The 16,806-nt window shown below is 45.9% G+C and overlaps 1 protein-coding gene across 1 annotated transcript in view; it reads left to right on the plus strand.

Annotated features, from left to right (window-relative positions):
- Positions 1-16,806, plus strand: part of ADGRD1 (adhesion G protein-coupled receptor D1) — a 110,245-nt gene that overhangs the window by 74,012 nt on the left and 19,427 nt on the right. Inside the window, exons 18-21 of the mRNA XM_058816685.1 lie at positions 3,159-3,312; positions 4,590-4,656; positions 5,540-5,606; positions 9,092-9,183. Of these exons, the coding sequence (XP_058672668.1) occupies positions 3,159-3,312; positions 4,590-4,656; positions 5,540-5,606; positions 9,092-9,183 (380 nt within the window). The remainder of the gene's footprint in view (positions 1-3,158; positions 3,313-4,589; positions 4,657-5,539; positions 5,607-9,091; positions 9,184-16,806) is intronic.

Below are 16,806 nucleotides of genomic sequence, written 5' to 3' on the forward strand. Positions count from 1 at the left end.
CGAGGGCAATGGACAGTTCACCCAGCATGACAGTGTCAGGTATTCTCACAGGGCTTTCTTTTTCACCCATCCCAAATTGTCAGACAATTCGGCTGAGTCACTTCACATGGTGTGTGAAAGCCTCTTTACAGCTGAGCAAGGCCAGCAGGGCCTCAGTCTGTTCCTGGGGTGGAGCTCCAGCTGTGTGCCCTGCTGTGGGATGGAGCTCCAGCTGTGTCCTGCTGTGGGATGGAGCTCCAGCTGTGTGCCCTGCCGTGGGGTGGAGCTCCAGCTGTGTGCCCTGCTGTGGGGTGGGGATCCAGCTGTGTGCTCTGCTGTGGGATGGAGCTCCAGCTGTGTGTCCTGCTGTGGGGTGGGGATCCAGCTGTGCCCTGCTGTGGGATGGAGCTCCAGCTGTGTGCCCTGCTGTGGGGTGGGGTGGAGCTCCAGCTGTGTGTCCTGCTGTGGGGTGGGGATCCAGCTGTGTGCCCTGCTGTGGGGTGGGGATCCAGCTGTGTGCCCTGCTGTGGGGTGGGATGGAGCTCCAGCTGTGTGCCCTGCTGTGGGGTGGAGCTCCAGCTGTGTGCCCTGCTGTGGGGTGGAGCTCCAGCTGTGTCCTGCTGTGGGGTGGGGATCCAGCTGTGTGCCCTGCTGTGGGGTGGGGATCCAGCTGTGCCCTGCTGTGGGATGGAGCTCCAGCTGTGTGCCCTGCTGTGGGGTGGGGTGGAGCTCCAGCTGTGTGTCCTGCTGTGGGGTGGGGATCCATCTGTGTCCTGCTGTCGGATGGAGCTCCAGCTGTGTCCTGCTGTGGGGTGGGATGGAGCTCCAGCTGTGTGCCCTGCTGTGGGGTGGAGCTCCAGCTGTGTGTCCTGCTGTGGGGTGGGATGGAGCTCCAGCTGTGTGTCCTGCTGTGGGATGGAGCTCCAGCTGTGTGCCCTGCTGTGGGCTGGAGGACCCACGTTCTCCAGGTACCAGCCCCAGAGCCACCCACGTTCATGACCTGCCTTGGTCACACTCAGGCCCTGCTTATTCCAGCTTGTGAAGCTCTCACACAGGCTCAGGCTGCAGTTTGGTGGGTGCAGATTTCCCCTTACACCTGTCCCAAACCTACTTTGGTGAAATTGGGATGGCAGCACGAGGAAGTGAGAGCTGTTTTACACCCCAGGCTTTGGGAAATTAAATACTTCACAGAATCCAAGGATTTTTTAGCCTTGCCTCCTCTATAAGAGCTGTAATTGTTTGGGATAACTCTGCAAAGATCTGAAAGTTGACAGACCTGATGTAAATACTGTCTGCTGGGCTTTTATTTTTATGCTTTGTCCTCTTGGAGTCCGGGGGGTTGTGATTCATCCTTTATTGGTCTCCTGTCATTACCCACTCCTGACTAGCTCTGACAGCAGCCTAAATACCCTTAATTGGACTGTAATTGGGCTGCCGAGCGGGTTTACAGAGAGAGGGAGGCAGCGTTTGCCCTGGCAGGTGTCAGTGTGTGCTCTGTGCCTGTGCCAGGGCTGCAGTGTGGGGCTGGGCTGTTCGGGTCCCCTGCAGGACCCTCTGTGCCCCCTGCCCGAGCTGGCATCGCCTCCCGCCCTGGGCCTGCCCATCCTTTCCCCTCTCTGGCTTGGGGATAGTGCAGCTTTGATTGCAGATATGGCACGCAGCATCCCCCGCTATTCTCAGATGCGTTATTTAATGATTTACAATTCATTCTGCAGCAATTTTTCTTTTGTAGAATAACAGTGGATTTTTTTTTCTTTTGTAGGATAATAATGATTTTTAACCATAAAGCTCTATCTTCACAAACAGGACTTTAAACTTTCAAGTACACCTAATTTATTCATTTATTTATAAAAATCTGGTCATTGACACCTATCTTCAATAGTTAACTGATCATGACATATTCCAGGAAGGCAATTCGTCCCAAAATCAGGATGTCTTTTTGTGTCTTTATATTGTTGAGACACAAGAAAATAAAAATTGAAGTATAAGGTGTCAGCCAGCCCTGGGTTTTTTCCAGCACAACCAGGAAAATCTAATGTCTCTACTATCTGCAGTTCTGGATTGGGGTATTTATCTCTTTCTCACTCAATACTCCTGCCTGGAATTGCTGGAAACATCCAAAAGGAGAGGTGAAACAAGCAGCTTTTGTTTGTGATATAGCTGTAAAATTACCTATCTGTTTTAAGACTGTCCTCAGGAAAGAAATGACAAATATTGTCTGGCCTTTCTGAAAGCCTGCTTCACCTTCTCATCAGCAATAGCAGGACAGACCTTGCTGCTGGCTGGGCTGCGTTTTCTATTTGCACAGACCCTCCAGCTGTCCCCTCTAGGAGTAGCAGGAGCAAGATCTGCCTTCTTACAGGTGTTCTGCTAAAAGTGGGTGTTTCACAGGTGCAGCAAGAGAGACATGCCTGGGTTCAGTGTGTGAAGGCTCAGCTCCCCAGTGCTTTTACAGAAGGCAATTTTGCCATATAACAGTAACTGCTAAGCAATAATTAGGGCAAAAAACCTCACCAGAATGAGCAGCAACTTTGCTATGGGTTTTATGTAAAATCTGCAAGCAGGTATTACACAAAATTCTATACAGACCAACCTCCTGCTAATTCACTGCGTGCCATTTTTCTGCTGCTTTGTGATTCATATTGTTTGGCTACTCTAAAGTTGGAAAATATCCATTTGACAGAACTAGCCTGGACGTCAGCTTTATGTTGCATTTAGATTTTTGTGGGCTAATCTTCTGGTAGAAATCAAAAGGCATTAAAATGGATTTTATAGCCTTATGATAAAACTAACTGGAAAGGCTCTTACAGCTTTTGTCAATAAGCTAATCTGGTTTAATAATATGTCACTGAACTTTGTGAAATACTAGACCACATACAGACCTCACTTACACAAATTAACCCCAAATTTATTGCTTTTGAACACAGGTAGTCGCATTGGATTTGCATTAGAATGTCCTTGCTCTAGTCTGGGCAGGAAAGCCTCCATTTTCATTGCACTACCAAGTCCCAACATTTCAAATGCAATAGAAAAATGAAATTGTATATTGCTTTCTAAGACAGTTTTACTCCAGTGATTTAGCATTTAGCCTGTAAATGTCTATAGAAGTTTAAAAAAAAAGAAAACTGATGTGGCTGTATCACAAAGAAGTAATGTATTCATTTTTACTCCCAATTTAGCTGCCTTGCAAGATATTGGCCATTCTCCTTCATTTTTTCTTCCTAAGTGCATTTGCCTGGATGCTGGTGGAAGGATTTCATCTTTACAGCATGGTGATCAAAGTATTTGGGTCAGAAGAAAGCAAGCACTTATATTATTATGGAATTGGATGGGGTAAGCATTTAGTAGCTGCTTACTTTAAGTCTCCTCACTATAGGACGAGATTATGTTCAGAAGCACATTTGAAATTGTCATCTTATGATCACAGTTTGCCTTACTGAGAGCAGGTCTGTTGGATGAGAAAATGCAGAGTTGTTCTGACTGCAATCAGAGCTCAGAAGTCTGAACTTCCCAATATAAATTGGGAGAATATACTCATCCTCACCAAGCAAAGTAGATATTTTTATCATTGGAGGGAAATGCACTTCCTTTTGTGTCTAATGCTTCATCTTTCTCAATAAATGATCATATTTCTCAATAAATGACATACTTAGCCTTTTAGAATTTATGTCCTAAAATTGTTTTGAATTATATGCCACAGAGTTTCTACAGCCTGTTTTTTTGTATTCTTTGGGGTTTTTCCTTGTAAAGAAGTCACAGATGCTTTCAAAATACAATGCTTCTTAACTACTAAGGATACCCCATATTTATAAATATATATCTTCATATAAATATCTATAAATGTGCTTCTAGCTGCAGTTATTAAAGAATGAAAATACTTCTTCCAAAAATGATGCTTCTGACAGTACTGGAAAACTTTACATGATTTGTGAGGATGATAGTGGTAAAATTAAGCAGAAATTGCCTGTCAGAGAATTTTGTAAAACCCTCATGCAGAAAACCAAAAGAATTAAAAAAGAAAATTGATACTTTAAGCTATCATGTCTAATACTCTGTCTGGGACCTGTTTATTAAATTCTGTAAGATGATCAAAGCTCAAACCTTCACATTTTATTAAATCATACAGGAATTAGCAGGCAATCATTTAATATTTGAAGGGATGGCTTTCACTGCATTCAGAACTGCTGGCAGTAAATCTCTGGCCTCCTCTCCAGCTCCTGGCCTGGAATGAGGTGGCACAGCAGGACCTGGCAGTGGTTAAAGGAGGTTAAAATAAGGCTGAAGCTGCTTCACGTGTAGCACTGCTTGGAGAGCAGGAGGCAGAACGTCCATAAACCAAGCCCAGGCTTGAACAGGACTGTGGTTCCCAGGGAAATTAGCACTCATCCCGTTTAACAGTTTAACTAGTTCTGTATTAAAAAGTCATTTTGTCTGACATCGGTTAATTAATGTTGGATTAAACAGCTGCAGGAGGATGTCAAGTTAGACTAAATTTGAAAATGGCTCTGAGCTGTTCATACAAAATTTAGCAGACCCTGCAGGGCTCACTGGAAGATGTGCTTTTATTCCTAATAATGCCTCTGGATCTGCCTTTCCCTGCCCTGCTGCAGGCTGCCCACTGGTGATCTGTGTCATTTCTGCCTCCTCGTCCCTGGACAGCTATGGAGAAAGTGGCAAGTGAGTATGGGAACGCCTCCTGCAGGTGCCATGGGGCTGGAAACCTGTACATGTGTTAACTGGGCTGTGGTGCTGCACATCCCCCTGAGGAGCAGCAGAGAGAGGATGACTTGTGTAGAGATGTTGTTAAACACAGAAGCCTCATGTCTGCTTCTCGCAGAGATGATGCACAGAAAGCTCCCGAGGTCTTTCCCTGCTTTTCACTCCTCAGTGAGCTCCCTGCTCAGGGGGAAAAGCTTGCACCAAGATGAGAGAAGTCATTGACTAAAGATATTCAATCTTCCAAAGAAAACTGCAGTTACACACCTGAAATCTGGAAGGGATAATATCCAAAACGTTGAAAATTAATTTCCTTTCTGATTTAGGAAAAGAAGAGCAAATTTATCTGAAAAAACACCATATGATTTAATCCTAAAATAATTTCACAGGTGGTAAAGTGAAATCAGGGCTGTAAGAAGGGCCTGGTTATGTTTGCCAGCCCCTTCCCCACCAGCAGCCAGGGGAAGCAATGAGAGAAATCCACTGCAGTGAGACATTTCAGAGTGCTGCAGCCCTGAAACAGCCTGTAGCTGAGGACACCAGAGCAGCAAATTGCAAATAAAGCATTTCCTCTCTTCCCATCTTCGCACTGCTGGGAGGGTGGGCTGGGGCAGAGAGGGGTCACTGACTGTGTGACAAACCCAGGTGAGACCCACCTTGGGTCCCCAGTGTCAGGGGAGAAGGAGCCTTGTCCTGACGGGCTACCATTCTCTTGCTTTCAGAATTCATCACCTTCTTGCACTCTCTTTTGTCTGTTTTATAAGTTGGGGTTGTTTTCAATTAATGACATTACTGATTAAATGCTGTGTGTGTTTCCTCTGGAACAACTCTGCTCTCCCTGCAGCTGCTGGCTCTCCCTGGAGGACGGAGCAATCTGGGCTTTTGTGGCACCAGCCATGTTTGTCATTCTGGTAGGTACGGGCAGGGCTGGGCAGGGCTCTCAGGTGGGGTTGTTGGGCTCAGGTAGGGCTGTCAGGTGAGTTTGCTGGGTTCAGGCAGGGCAGGGCTGTCAGGTGAGTTTGTTTGGCTCAGGTAGGGCTGTCAGGTGAGTTTGCTGGGTTCAGGCAGGGCAGGGCTGTCCAGGTGAGTTTGCTGGGTCCAGCTCTGATGAGCTGCCCCTTCCCAGGGGTGCAGGGTCACAGCTGCAGGGCTGGCACACAAACACTCCGCAGCAGGTGCTGAATGAATGGTGCTCACACCTCCACAGCAGGTGCTGAATGGTGCTCACCTGTTAAATTGCAGGGAGTTGTAGCTGTGCTCACCCCAAGGGTCAGGAGTGTTTGCAGAGAGCCTGTGCCAGGTCAGCACCTCAGTTTGCATTCCAAGGTACGTAGGTATAGATGATTGGAGAGCAGTTAAAATAATCTAATATTCAAATGTCCCCTGCTCACATTAGCGTTGCTTTCTGGCCATTGCTCAGCACCAAAGGAAGAAGTGAGATGCTGTCAGTGGCACCAAACCTCCCCAGGCTGCTGCCCAAGCATGGTGGTCGCCAAAACACAGGTAGTGAAATCCTCACCTGAGCCAGCACAGCCTCCTGCAGTCTGCATGTGCAGCTGCCTGGCAGAGAAAGTGAGAGTTTAACTGGCTGGCTCTGACTTATGGTATATAACATTTGTGCAGCTCAAATTATGTTCTTGTAGGGATGCAAATACTTTCAGAAAGAGAAAGAGTGAGCTCACAAGGTTGATCCATGTAGAGCAATTTGTTAAATAGTCTAAACCCAGCTCTGCCCAAAATAGCAGCAAGTGAGCTGACAAATTACCTCTCTGGGCATTGGAAATTCCAGCTGAAAAATGTGTTGGTGCCTATAGGGAAATAACAGGGCTAAACACTATCTGGTGTGTGTGCATGTGTGCCTGTGTTCTTTAAATAACAAATTAACCACCAGCTGCATAAACTAGCATTTAAGTCTGAAAATACTTCTCAAAAAGCAGTTTTTGACTAGTTCAATCAGCAGTGTCTCTGCCAAGAAAGAGGATTATGCTGTGAGGAAAACAGGGGGTTGCTCCTTTCAACTCCCAGTGCCCAGAGACCAGGCAGACACAGCCCATCCACATTTATCCTGCCCAGCCTCACAGGCACCCCAGACACCACGGAGCCTAAAGCAGAGGGATGGGGAGGCACTGTGACTGGGGAGGAACACTCTCACACTCTTTTCTAGGCAGTAATTCACAGAACCTCCCAGCCCTACACAGATTCCCACACCAAATATGCTCCTTCTTTGGGGTTTGCGTCAAGGGATATGATGAAGGAAATAGTTCCCTCTATATGTAGGTCTTTTGGCTTCTACCTGCATCTTAAGGCCTTGAGATCACTGTCCCCCACACCCCAAACACAGCACTCAAGGCTCTACATCATCCTCATAAAGCAGCTTCACAAAAAGCCCTTGCAGTTAATTTGCAAACCAAACTGAGCTCAGCCCAAGTGTCTGGGACGTGTCTTCAGTCGAGGGGGAAACCCAACCTGACAAAGCACCTGAATTTTTCACAGAAGACATTAAACTTGTGGCAGAAGGTTTGCTTGTTATCAGCCATGTGCTGCCTGGGTGTTTCCATGGATGGGGCAGAGTTCAGGGAGTTCTGTGCCTGGAGCAGACCTGTGCTGCAGGGGCAGAGCCTCTCTGTTTCTGTCCCTGTAAATTGGATTTTCCTGGTGCTGCAGTTGGAGTTAGCATTGGCAAGGCTCTGAGCCCAGCACAGAAATGGCTTTCTCAAATGTGCTCGCTACCACCTCAAAGGATTTACAGAGGTTATTTACAAAATATGATCTGGTAGCAATAAGAAAAATGGTCCCAAGACCAGTGAATTTCACCTCTTATCTCTTAAAGCTGATTGAGCAACAGGCACACTTGAGGAGCTGGCAGTTCCACAGGATGGCCCTTGGATAAACTCAAGAGCTGTGGCAGAAATAAACTATTACAGATATGCTCTGATTCCACAGCATGTGATGATCTGCCCTCAGAAACCTAAAATAAAAAAGGAGTCAGAAGATTTGGAAAAAAACCCCAAGAAAATCATTATAATCAAATTTAAATACCTTTAATTCACCCTCTCGTCCTCAGAGTTGGAATATTTATGTCAAAGTAGAGGATGATTATCGAGTTTTAACTGAGGAACAGCGCTTTCTTTGAAGTCTTCTCTTTCTTTTTGTTCTGTAGTTCAGCATAGTTTTGTTCTACCCTTGTTCTTGATGCTTTGTAGCTGATGGGCAACTTTGGACAGGAAGGGGGAAATATGTCTTTCACCTTCACATTGTCTACCTTTTTTTCTTTAAACCCAAGGTCTTTGCCCAGCAAGACAATCTTTGCCACATTTCCTTTAAGAGATAAAGATTTCCTTCTTCCTTCACCTGTGACTCCAGCACAAACTTTCCTTTGTTGAACATTTTCAGTGTTAGTCTTTTCAAGATTTCCTGCTTTTCTCTTGGGAATTCTTTTCATTTTATTGATGTTTCTGCTGGACCTGACATCAAAAAGAGCGGAGCCTTTGAAGAGCACAGTTCAGATTTATCATATTTTTCTCACTGCTCCTTTAAAATGGTCTTGTACCCAAGATTGACTGATTTGCAGTCAGGGTATTTACTGATTTACGATCAGGATATTGATTTACAGTCAGGGTACTGATTTAAAATCAGGGTATTTATAGATTTACAATCAGGGTATTGATTTTCAGGCAGGGTATTTATTGATTTACAGTCAGGGTACTGATTTACAATCATGGTATTGATTTACAGTCAGGGTATCAATTTACAATCAGGATACCGATTTACACTCAGGGTACTGATTGACAGAGTATTGATTTACAGGCAGGGTATTGATTTACAGTCAGGTTATTGATTTAAAGTCAGGGTACTGATTTACACTCAGGGCATTGATTTACAATCAGGGTATAAATTTACAGTCAGGCTACTGATTTACACTCAGGGTATTGATTGACAGAGTATTGATTTACAATCAGGGTACTGGTTTACACTCAGGATATCGATTTACAGTCAGGGTATTGATTTACCGTCAGGGTATCGATTTACCGTCAGGATATCGATTTACCGTCAGGGTATTGATTTACCGTCAGGATATTGATTTACCGTCAGGATATCGATTTACCATCAGGGTATCGATTTACCGTCAGGGTATTGATTTGTGTGTGGGGATCCCGAGCACCTTGGCCGTGGGCAATGCACCCATCCAGGGGTTATCCTGCTCAGACAGGGGAGCTGCTGAAGGAAGGAGAGGAGCTGTGGGGTGGGAATCGGTGACACAGCCCAGCCCTGGCAGCCTCCCTTGGCCAATAAACCCAGCACAGAAGGTTCTGGTTGCTGCTGGGCTGGTACCACGCCCCAGGGCAGCCTGCCCCTCCACTCCTGACCAAGGCTCCTTCCTCCTCCTCCTCCTCAGGTCAACATCGGCATCCTCATCGCTGTCACAAGGGTCATCTCCAGGATCAGCGCAGACAACTACAAGGTCCATGGGGATGCTAATGCCTTCAAGTAAGTTCTTCTCATTGAAATGACAGCGCCAGTCTCCCAGGAGCACTGTTACACCATGGGCTGCTCCCAGAGCACTGGCACCATCCCTCCTCAGAGAGCAAACACCGTTAAAGGTGTGCTCCCCTTGAATGCAGCCGGTTAGCTCGTGTTTGTTAATGCTGCACGGGGTGGAACCTGTGGCTCAGCTGGGCTGAAGTGTTTCCCTGCCTATTGCATTTGCTGATTCATTGTTTTCCCTTTTGTAAATGGAGACTTTCCTCTTCCTGCTGCGGTCAAAAGCTGAATTTCACAGCACATCATCAATCTGTACTGGGTTATTGCAACTCTTCTGCTCCTTCCGAGGACAGACCTTGCTTCCAGCCCCAGTTCAGTACGATATTTAGGCATATGCTTATCTTTAAGACTCTCTTGACATTGCAAAGCACACAGACTTACACTGGATTTGAATGTGTGCCTGAATTCAAGCAGATCTTTATTTCATAGTGCCTGGAGCCCCTTGGGGTGGTGGCCTCTGGGAGTGAGTCATCTTTGAAATAGCACTAGCAAGTCTGGAGGGGAAATGTAAGGCACACACAGAGATAGCTCTGAATTACAAGGACAAATTCTGATCTCTGAAATATACAGAGAGATTACATGTGTGTAGCTAAGAAGATAATTTAATATATCAGGGCTAAATTAAGATGTTGAATATTCCGTTTTGTATCTCCTAAAGAAGCTTTAGTCCAAATAGAGAAATGACACTGTATATAAATAAAAGAATATGGAACTTAGGTAGCAGAAAAATGTGATGATGGTTTGTGTTTAATGTTTCTGAGGCACAGGTTATTGTATGATAAGGATTTGGTGCCACTGTTCTGAAATGGTATCATAAAAAATAATTTTTATGCTTGGATTACTTATGTACTTTTGAAATTGTCATTAAGTTTTAAATATTGGTGACAGTTACCTAATTGAAGTTAGTTTACTTATTGCACACTTATCCAACAGGAGAAGAAAAACAGTAAATAAGTCTACACAAAAATCAATATGATAATTACACTGTAGTGAAATGAGAAGCCTGGGAATTAAAATGACTGTTTCAGGTTTGGCTGAGCTCCTGTGACCTTCAGAAATACGAAGGAAATACAGAAACTTAGTAAGCAAATAACTGTATGCTGTCAATGCCCATTTCTATGCGCTGTTAGAAATATGAAGACAAAGACACATCTCAAATGTACCAGAGGAGCTACAGAGGTTGCTCCATGTACTTGGATATTTCACTGTATTGCAAGGAGTGGATTCAATACACACTGTACCCTGCACACTAACATACTTTATTTTATTTAAACTGTGTGTGTGCACATAAGTAAATTGATTTATGAATGATTGGTTGAGGAACAAGATGTAATGCCTTTAATGAGGAGCACATGTTCTTATCCCAAATATTATCAGCTGTAGATTTGGAATGGGGTAACTCTGTACTGAAAATGAGACTCCTCCAGGTACCCTGGCTGAGAGATGCTCCTTGTGCCAAGGCTTTTCCACATTACAGTTTCAGGATTTGACCTAACAAAAGTTACAGGGAGAAAAGTGGAGAAAAAATATTATCAGAGGGTTGATACATCTGAAAACTTGAACCATTAAGTTATTAAATGGAAATATGCTCTTACAGAACAGCTTTCCTCCCAGAAATAAATTAAGTCAACAAAATACAATAGATGGTAAATAGAACTTAGAGAATAGTTCTTCTGTTCATATCATTAAAGAAATGGGTCCTCAAAAGAAGTTTGAAAAGAGAAGTGCATAAATACATGTTCAAATCAGATCCTGGGAAGTGTTTATACCCTGATTTAACATAGCAGTGAGGCATGATGAAGTAGAGTTTTATGTACAGAGGATGTCATGGGGAAAATAACTGGTCTGTTGAAAAAAAGATAATGATAAAGCCTTTATAGCACAGAGTTGATATGCTAGTATGAAATCCTTGTGCGTATTTTCCAAGAAATAAGAGAACAAAGCAGAGCAGGGCTCTGCTCTGACAGGTGCAGGGGAAGTGTTCTCATGGTGTGCAATCCCTGTGGCTCCAGCATTACAGCCCCTGGGAGCTGATTACAGGCTGTTAACCCAGGGGGAGGACGTGCACAGCACAACAAACCGGTGACAAACACGGGGACCAGAACAGTAGAAAGGTCTGTAGCTCCTGTGAGAAGGACTGCAGGGTAGGTTTTGGATCAACAAGCGGAGCAGGCTGAGGGAGGGGTCCCCAAAGGCTGCAGAATGCTTTGTGTACCCCGAATAAAGGGGCTGCCAGGCACCCCTGGGTGCTGCACCCCATGGGCATCGCTGAGGGCAGGGCTGGGCTGTGGCAGCAGCAGGTTATCAGGCCTGCTCACAAAGGCACAGCTGGAGAAGCTGGCACTGTGGGGTGTGGTGAGGCAGGAACGCTTTGGCACCATCCGCAGCAGCCTGGGGGGATGTGAGGAGAAATGGCTCCTCCGGAGCTGGGCTTGTGCTTTCAGACTGCCAGAGGCAGCAAACGGGAGCTGCAGGGCCAGGAGCTGTGGGGGAGAACCTGCTCAGCCCAGTGAGCCTGGGGCAGAAAAGAAGAGGGACTTCAGTGCTGTTCTTTCCAGCTGGGGTGAGATGTACACGGGCAGTATGGACAGACCGTGAGCTGCTGGGACAGCAGGACAGACAGCAGGACAGACACCTTCCCAGCAGGGACAGCAGGACAGACAGCAGGACAGACACCTTCCCAGCAGGGACAGCAGGTTGGACAGCAGGACAGACACCTTCCCAGCAGGGACAGCAGGACAGACAGCAGGACAGACACCTTCCCAGCAGGGACAGCAGGTTGGACAGCAGGACAGACACCTTCCCAGCAGGGACAGCAGGACAGACAGCAGGACAGACACCTTCCCAGCAGGGACAGCAGGACAGACAGCAGGACAGACACCTTCCCAGCAGGGACAGCAGGTTGGACAGCAGGTCAGACACCTTCCCAGCAGGGTCACCCCTGCAGTGACCATGAGCTGGGGGGCCTGGCAGCACTGGCCAAAGGGGCTGTGACAGGAGCACCAGAAGGTGCCAGTGCCACCTCTCTCCCTGGTGGCTCCGGTCTGTGAGCACCTGGCTGAGTGGCCCCACACCTGTGGATGTTCCCAAAGCAGAAATCCCAGCCTGCAGGTGTCACAGAGCAGGCTCCTCCTCAGGCTGGCCTCTGGCCAGGCTCTGCTGCCAAAGGCAAACTGCAATCACACTGACAAGGATAAACTCCCTGGTGCTGGCAGAGGAGCTGCCCTGGCTCTGTGCCCCCAGGCTCTGGGCTCAGCCAGGCTGACACCAGCCCTGGGCTCCTGCTCCTTGTGCTGGCTCCTGCCACAGCTGATGTCCTCTGTTCAGTGCTCCTCTCACCTGCCCCAGAAGCTCTGATTTCCCCCCAGGGGCAGAGCAAAGCCCAGGCTGGGCTCAGACACCATCTCTGCACGTCTCAATCCAGGTGTGGTGGCTCAGCCACACCTGAGCAGAGATCACCTCAGGAAATCCTGACAACAGAGACATTCTGGGTCGTGATGGGATCGGTTAGAAAGGGTGTTTATTGCTGGAGAACCGCTGCTGCTGCTGGAGCATGTTTACTTTCTGAAAAATTAAGTTACTTGGCAATGCGAGTGGATATTACCAACAAGGCTTGTTTCTCTTGGCAACAAGCAGCAATAAACTGATGTAATTATTTAGAGAAATTGTTCCTGATTTTCCATATGGCAGCAGGTCCTCTCAAATGCTGACTCAAACGTGACTGCAGAGTGTGCACCAGGGTGAGCCAGTGCTCTGCTTGGAAGGCAGCAGCTGGCAAACCTCAGGTTTAAAAAGCCAAAACATAAAAGAAAGTTGTGAGCAAAATTCCTTTTAGTGTCCTAAAGTGAATATATTATTCATCTTCCCCATTCCCATTTCCCCCAGAACAAAGTGCAGCTCCTGGCTTGTTGGCCTCTTCAGGCTGTCGCAGAGGAGACATCAGAGACCATCCTGCTGAACATCCTGTTCTGCTCTCACTGCCACTGCTGTGCTCCTTTGCTCGTTTAAAGTAAACAAAAATAGTGCCCCTAAAAGGAATTTAACATGCAACATAAAAGACTAAGCTTTAACGATACATAAACTGCAAAATACCCAGCAATTTAAGGCAAAATGAATACAATTAAACACTTTATGATCAGAGACACTAATTGAAGCATGATAGACTCCTGTGACAGTCTGAATAGTAAGTATTTGGTCAGTAGTAATTTTCTTATGTGTGAAAATAGCTACTTTTTTAGTGTCTGAAACTTTATTTGTGCAAGACCGGTTTACTGGAAAGAGCTGAGCAAAGAATTATTATCATCTCCTTTTATTACTTCAATCTACTTAAGATCATGTTTTTGTGTTGTTTTTGAAGCATATTGAACACGTATAGAACATGAAATTTTCCTTTAGTTGTCATTGGTTATACTTGAACCTTTTATCAGAGGATTAGCTATTGATTCTCAGCAAAATAATTTTGAGCAATAATTCAGTTGTGGCCTAATGAGAATGTTTTGCATCCAGGGAACAGATTTTCTGCCAAAAAGCTAATTTGTTTTAGTTTATAGAATGCTGAATCTAATACCTTGAAATATTTAAATGCATACATACACATTTGTTTGAATTATCCATTCCTTTTTTAGGGACATAACTAATCATATGTTTGAGTTTAAGCAGTGGCCTCTCTAAGCTTAATGCAATTAAAGCAGATTAGTTTAATGGAATTGCTCATGTGCTTGAAAAGGCACATGATTACATTTCTGAGTTATGAACCGTTGGAACTCTTTTTGTGACTTACTTCTGCTGCATCCAAAGACTTTACTCAGCTCATTCATTGATGTATAAGGGCCTAAATAAGATTTTTTTTGCTTACTGCCCAGCCCTTTCAAAGTCTCATTGCTTTTTGCATGGCAAGTGAGTTTTGTGTTAGAGTGAGAGGGATCCCCAGTGTGGCAGTGTTGGACAAGGGCACGTTTCCTTCCCCATGGGACAGCTCTTGCCTGATCCCATTTAGCACAGGCAATAGCTGGACTGAGTTCCCTTGGCTGCAAGGGTTAGGGTGTAACACAAAGAGCTGCCAGGGATCTGTTTGGCACTGACAGATATTAACTGCAGCAGAGCAGGGAGGGCCCAGCCTGTCTCCATGGCAGGAGTGGTTTTGGTTTGGAACACACACAGCACATCCAGCCAGCCCCCTGTGATTCCCCAGCCAGCTCTCTTCTGCATGCTGCTGTCCAGAAGAGACACTTCCATTAACTTCTCTTGAATAAACTGCCAAGTCCAACTCTTATTAAATGCATTCTCACTGCTTACTCTGAAATGGTCCAATGAGTTGGAAAAAATCTCTGTCTTTTTTATAAACTGTACGCTTTACTCAGTGAACCAAAAGTGATAGCTGTCGTAATCATCCATGGAGAAAGCAATTACAGCAAAATCAGAAATATTTCTTTGCTATTCACCCTATTCTTTCTCTTAATTCATTATTTTCTTCATCCCTCAAACTCAGTCAAATAGTAAAACAGTTATCCATTAGAAAAATATGCTTTCTCTTTAGTTAAATTAGTGACTGAAAATTGGAAAAAGTGGCAGCAGCTGTAGGGAATGGGAGCAAAAGAGGGCTGCAGGAAAATCTCAGCACAGGGAGTAAGTCATGTCAGCTTGCTGTGCTAGTTCCATCTGCATTTTTAATAGATCACAAACCCCTGCACAGGAAACTGGAACAGAGCTGTAGCTTTGGTGCAGACCTGGTCCTTCCTTGGTTTGAGAGCTGCACAGAAGCATTCCCCCAGGCCAGGAGGGCTGTCCCGAGCAGCTCAGGTGCTGCACACACCTGGGCTCTCGCAGTAATAGCTGGCCATCGATTGCACCCCTGCAGCATGGGCTGTGTGCAGATTGTTCATGCATTTATTTAATCACTGATCCATTCCGTGCCACGGCTCTGCCTGGTGTTTTCCTTTGTTTATGAACCCAGGACTCTGCCTCAGTGTTTTCCTTTGTTTATAAACACTCCCCAGCCCCTCCACCTCCTGCCTGGGGTACAAATCTGGGAGTCAGCACTGATAACTCTGCTGCTTTGTCGTCAGCTGTTGTTCTTAGAGCTCCTGAGTGTTTGCTGCACTTTGTTCTTGTGATTCCATCCCTGTTTGGTGGCACCTGGTGTCCAAGGACTCCTCGTTGTAAGGATCACTCCCAGCTGTGGATTTCCACAGAATGTTCTGGTCAATCACAGCATTGCTGGGAGCTCTCACGAGAGCTCTCCTGCCACAGCAATCCCACTGTCTCCTCCATAACTAAATTCCACCTCCTTGGGATGCCATTGGAGAATGTTTCTGCTTTTTTATTTTCCATCTCTTTCCACAAGGAAGGTGAGGAGCAAGCTGCAATCTGTAAACTCTCCTGAAAGTCTTCAGGGATTCAAAACCCACAGCACTAGGAAATCCTTTCTGTGCCTGTCTGTGTGGCAGATGTTTGCAGGCAGCCCTCAGAGACAGGCAGCACCTGCTTTTGTGTGCTCTAATGAAAAGGAAAAAGCTTTTTCCATGTGCTGAAGGAGAGCCATCCATTAGACAGAGCAGTGTGACAAGCCAAATCTGCTTTCAGCAGCTCCTTTTCTTCCCAGTTTCTCACTGTGGGAGAGGAATCGTGCTCATTGAACATGGCTTCAAACAGCATGAGGGATGCGCCTCCTAGACCCTGTTGGAAGGAGAAAAGTTGACTGGCAACAAAGGAAATAATTAAAATGAAAGTATTAAGCAGTAACAACTAGTGAGCTGAAGTGCTACTGCCAATGATAATGGCTTCAACCTAATTAAATTTTTGGCTCATTGAATATGACAAATACAAATGCAGTTTGGGTGTCTCCTTATTAGACTCAGGGTTTTAGACTAAAAATAACATGGGTTTGAGTGTTGCCAATGAGGGTATTAATGAGGGAGTGCTAATCTTTCAGAGACCACAATGACAGTAATGGGAGTGCTTTCTCCACTGCAGATGCTGAGAGTCACAGGCTGCAGAAAGGCTCCAGGCCACGCTGCCATTGTTCAGCAGCATTTCAGGCACTTTTTGGGAGGAGTATTAAAAGATTAAAAGGATGTAAAGCATAGCTGCAGAGGGGAGGCTGCTCTGCAAAAATGAGACAAGCAGGGACAAATAGAAACAGGCTTAATCTGGTGAAATAAATCAAATATCTTTAAGCTTCCCGTAGTGGGAAGGGAGCAGCAAAGCAGTCTGGTTACCTGGAGAGCTGCAGCCTTTGAGCAGCTCTCACAAGTGCTGGGACCCTGCCTGCCAGGGCTGATTCTGCTGCCAGGAGCAGCAACAGCCCTGTCTGAGCTGGGTGACACGGGGAGCCTTCCACAGCTGGATTTTTCCTTGGCTGTGTCTTTCAGAGCCAGACTGTCCTCTGTGGGAAGAGCTTTGTGTCTGTCACTGCTCCTCAGGCAGGGTTTGTTGTGCTGGCTCCAAAGGAACACAGCTCTGATGCTTGTGCCTGTTTCTCTCTGTGGTAGGAAGGGCAGCAGGACAAAACAGATGGGTACAAAATATGCAGGGAAAACTTCATCTTTAACAGGTGCTGGGTTTTCTGAG

The sequence above is a fragment of the Ammospiza caudacuta genome, chromosome 18 (assembly GCF_027887145.1).
Source record: "Ammospiza caudacuta isolate bAmmCau1 chromosome 18, bAmmCau1.pri, whole genome shotgun sequence".
Taxonomy (NCBI): Eukaryota; Metazoa; Chordata; class Aves; order Passeriformes; family Passerellidae; genus Ammospiza; species Ammospiza caudacuta.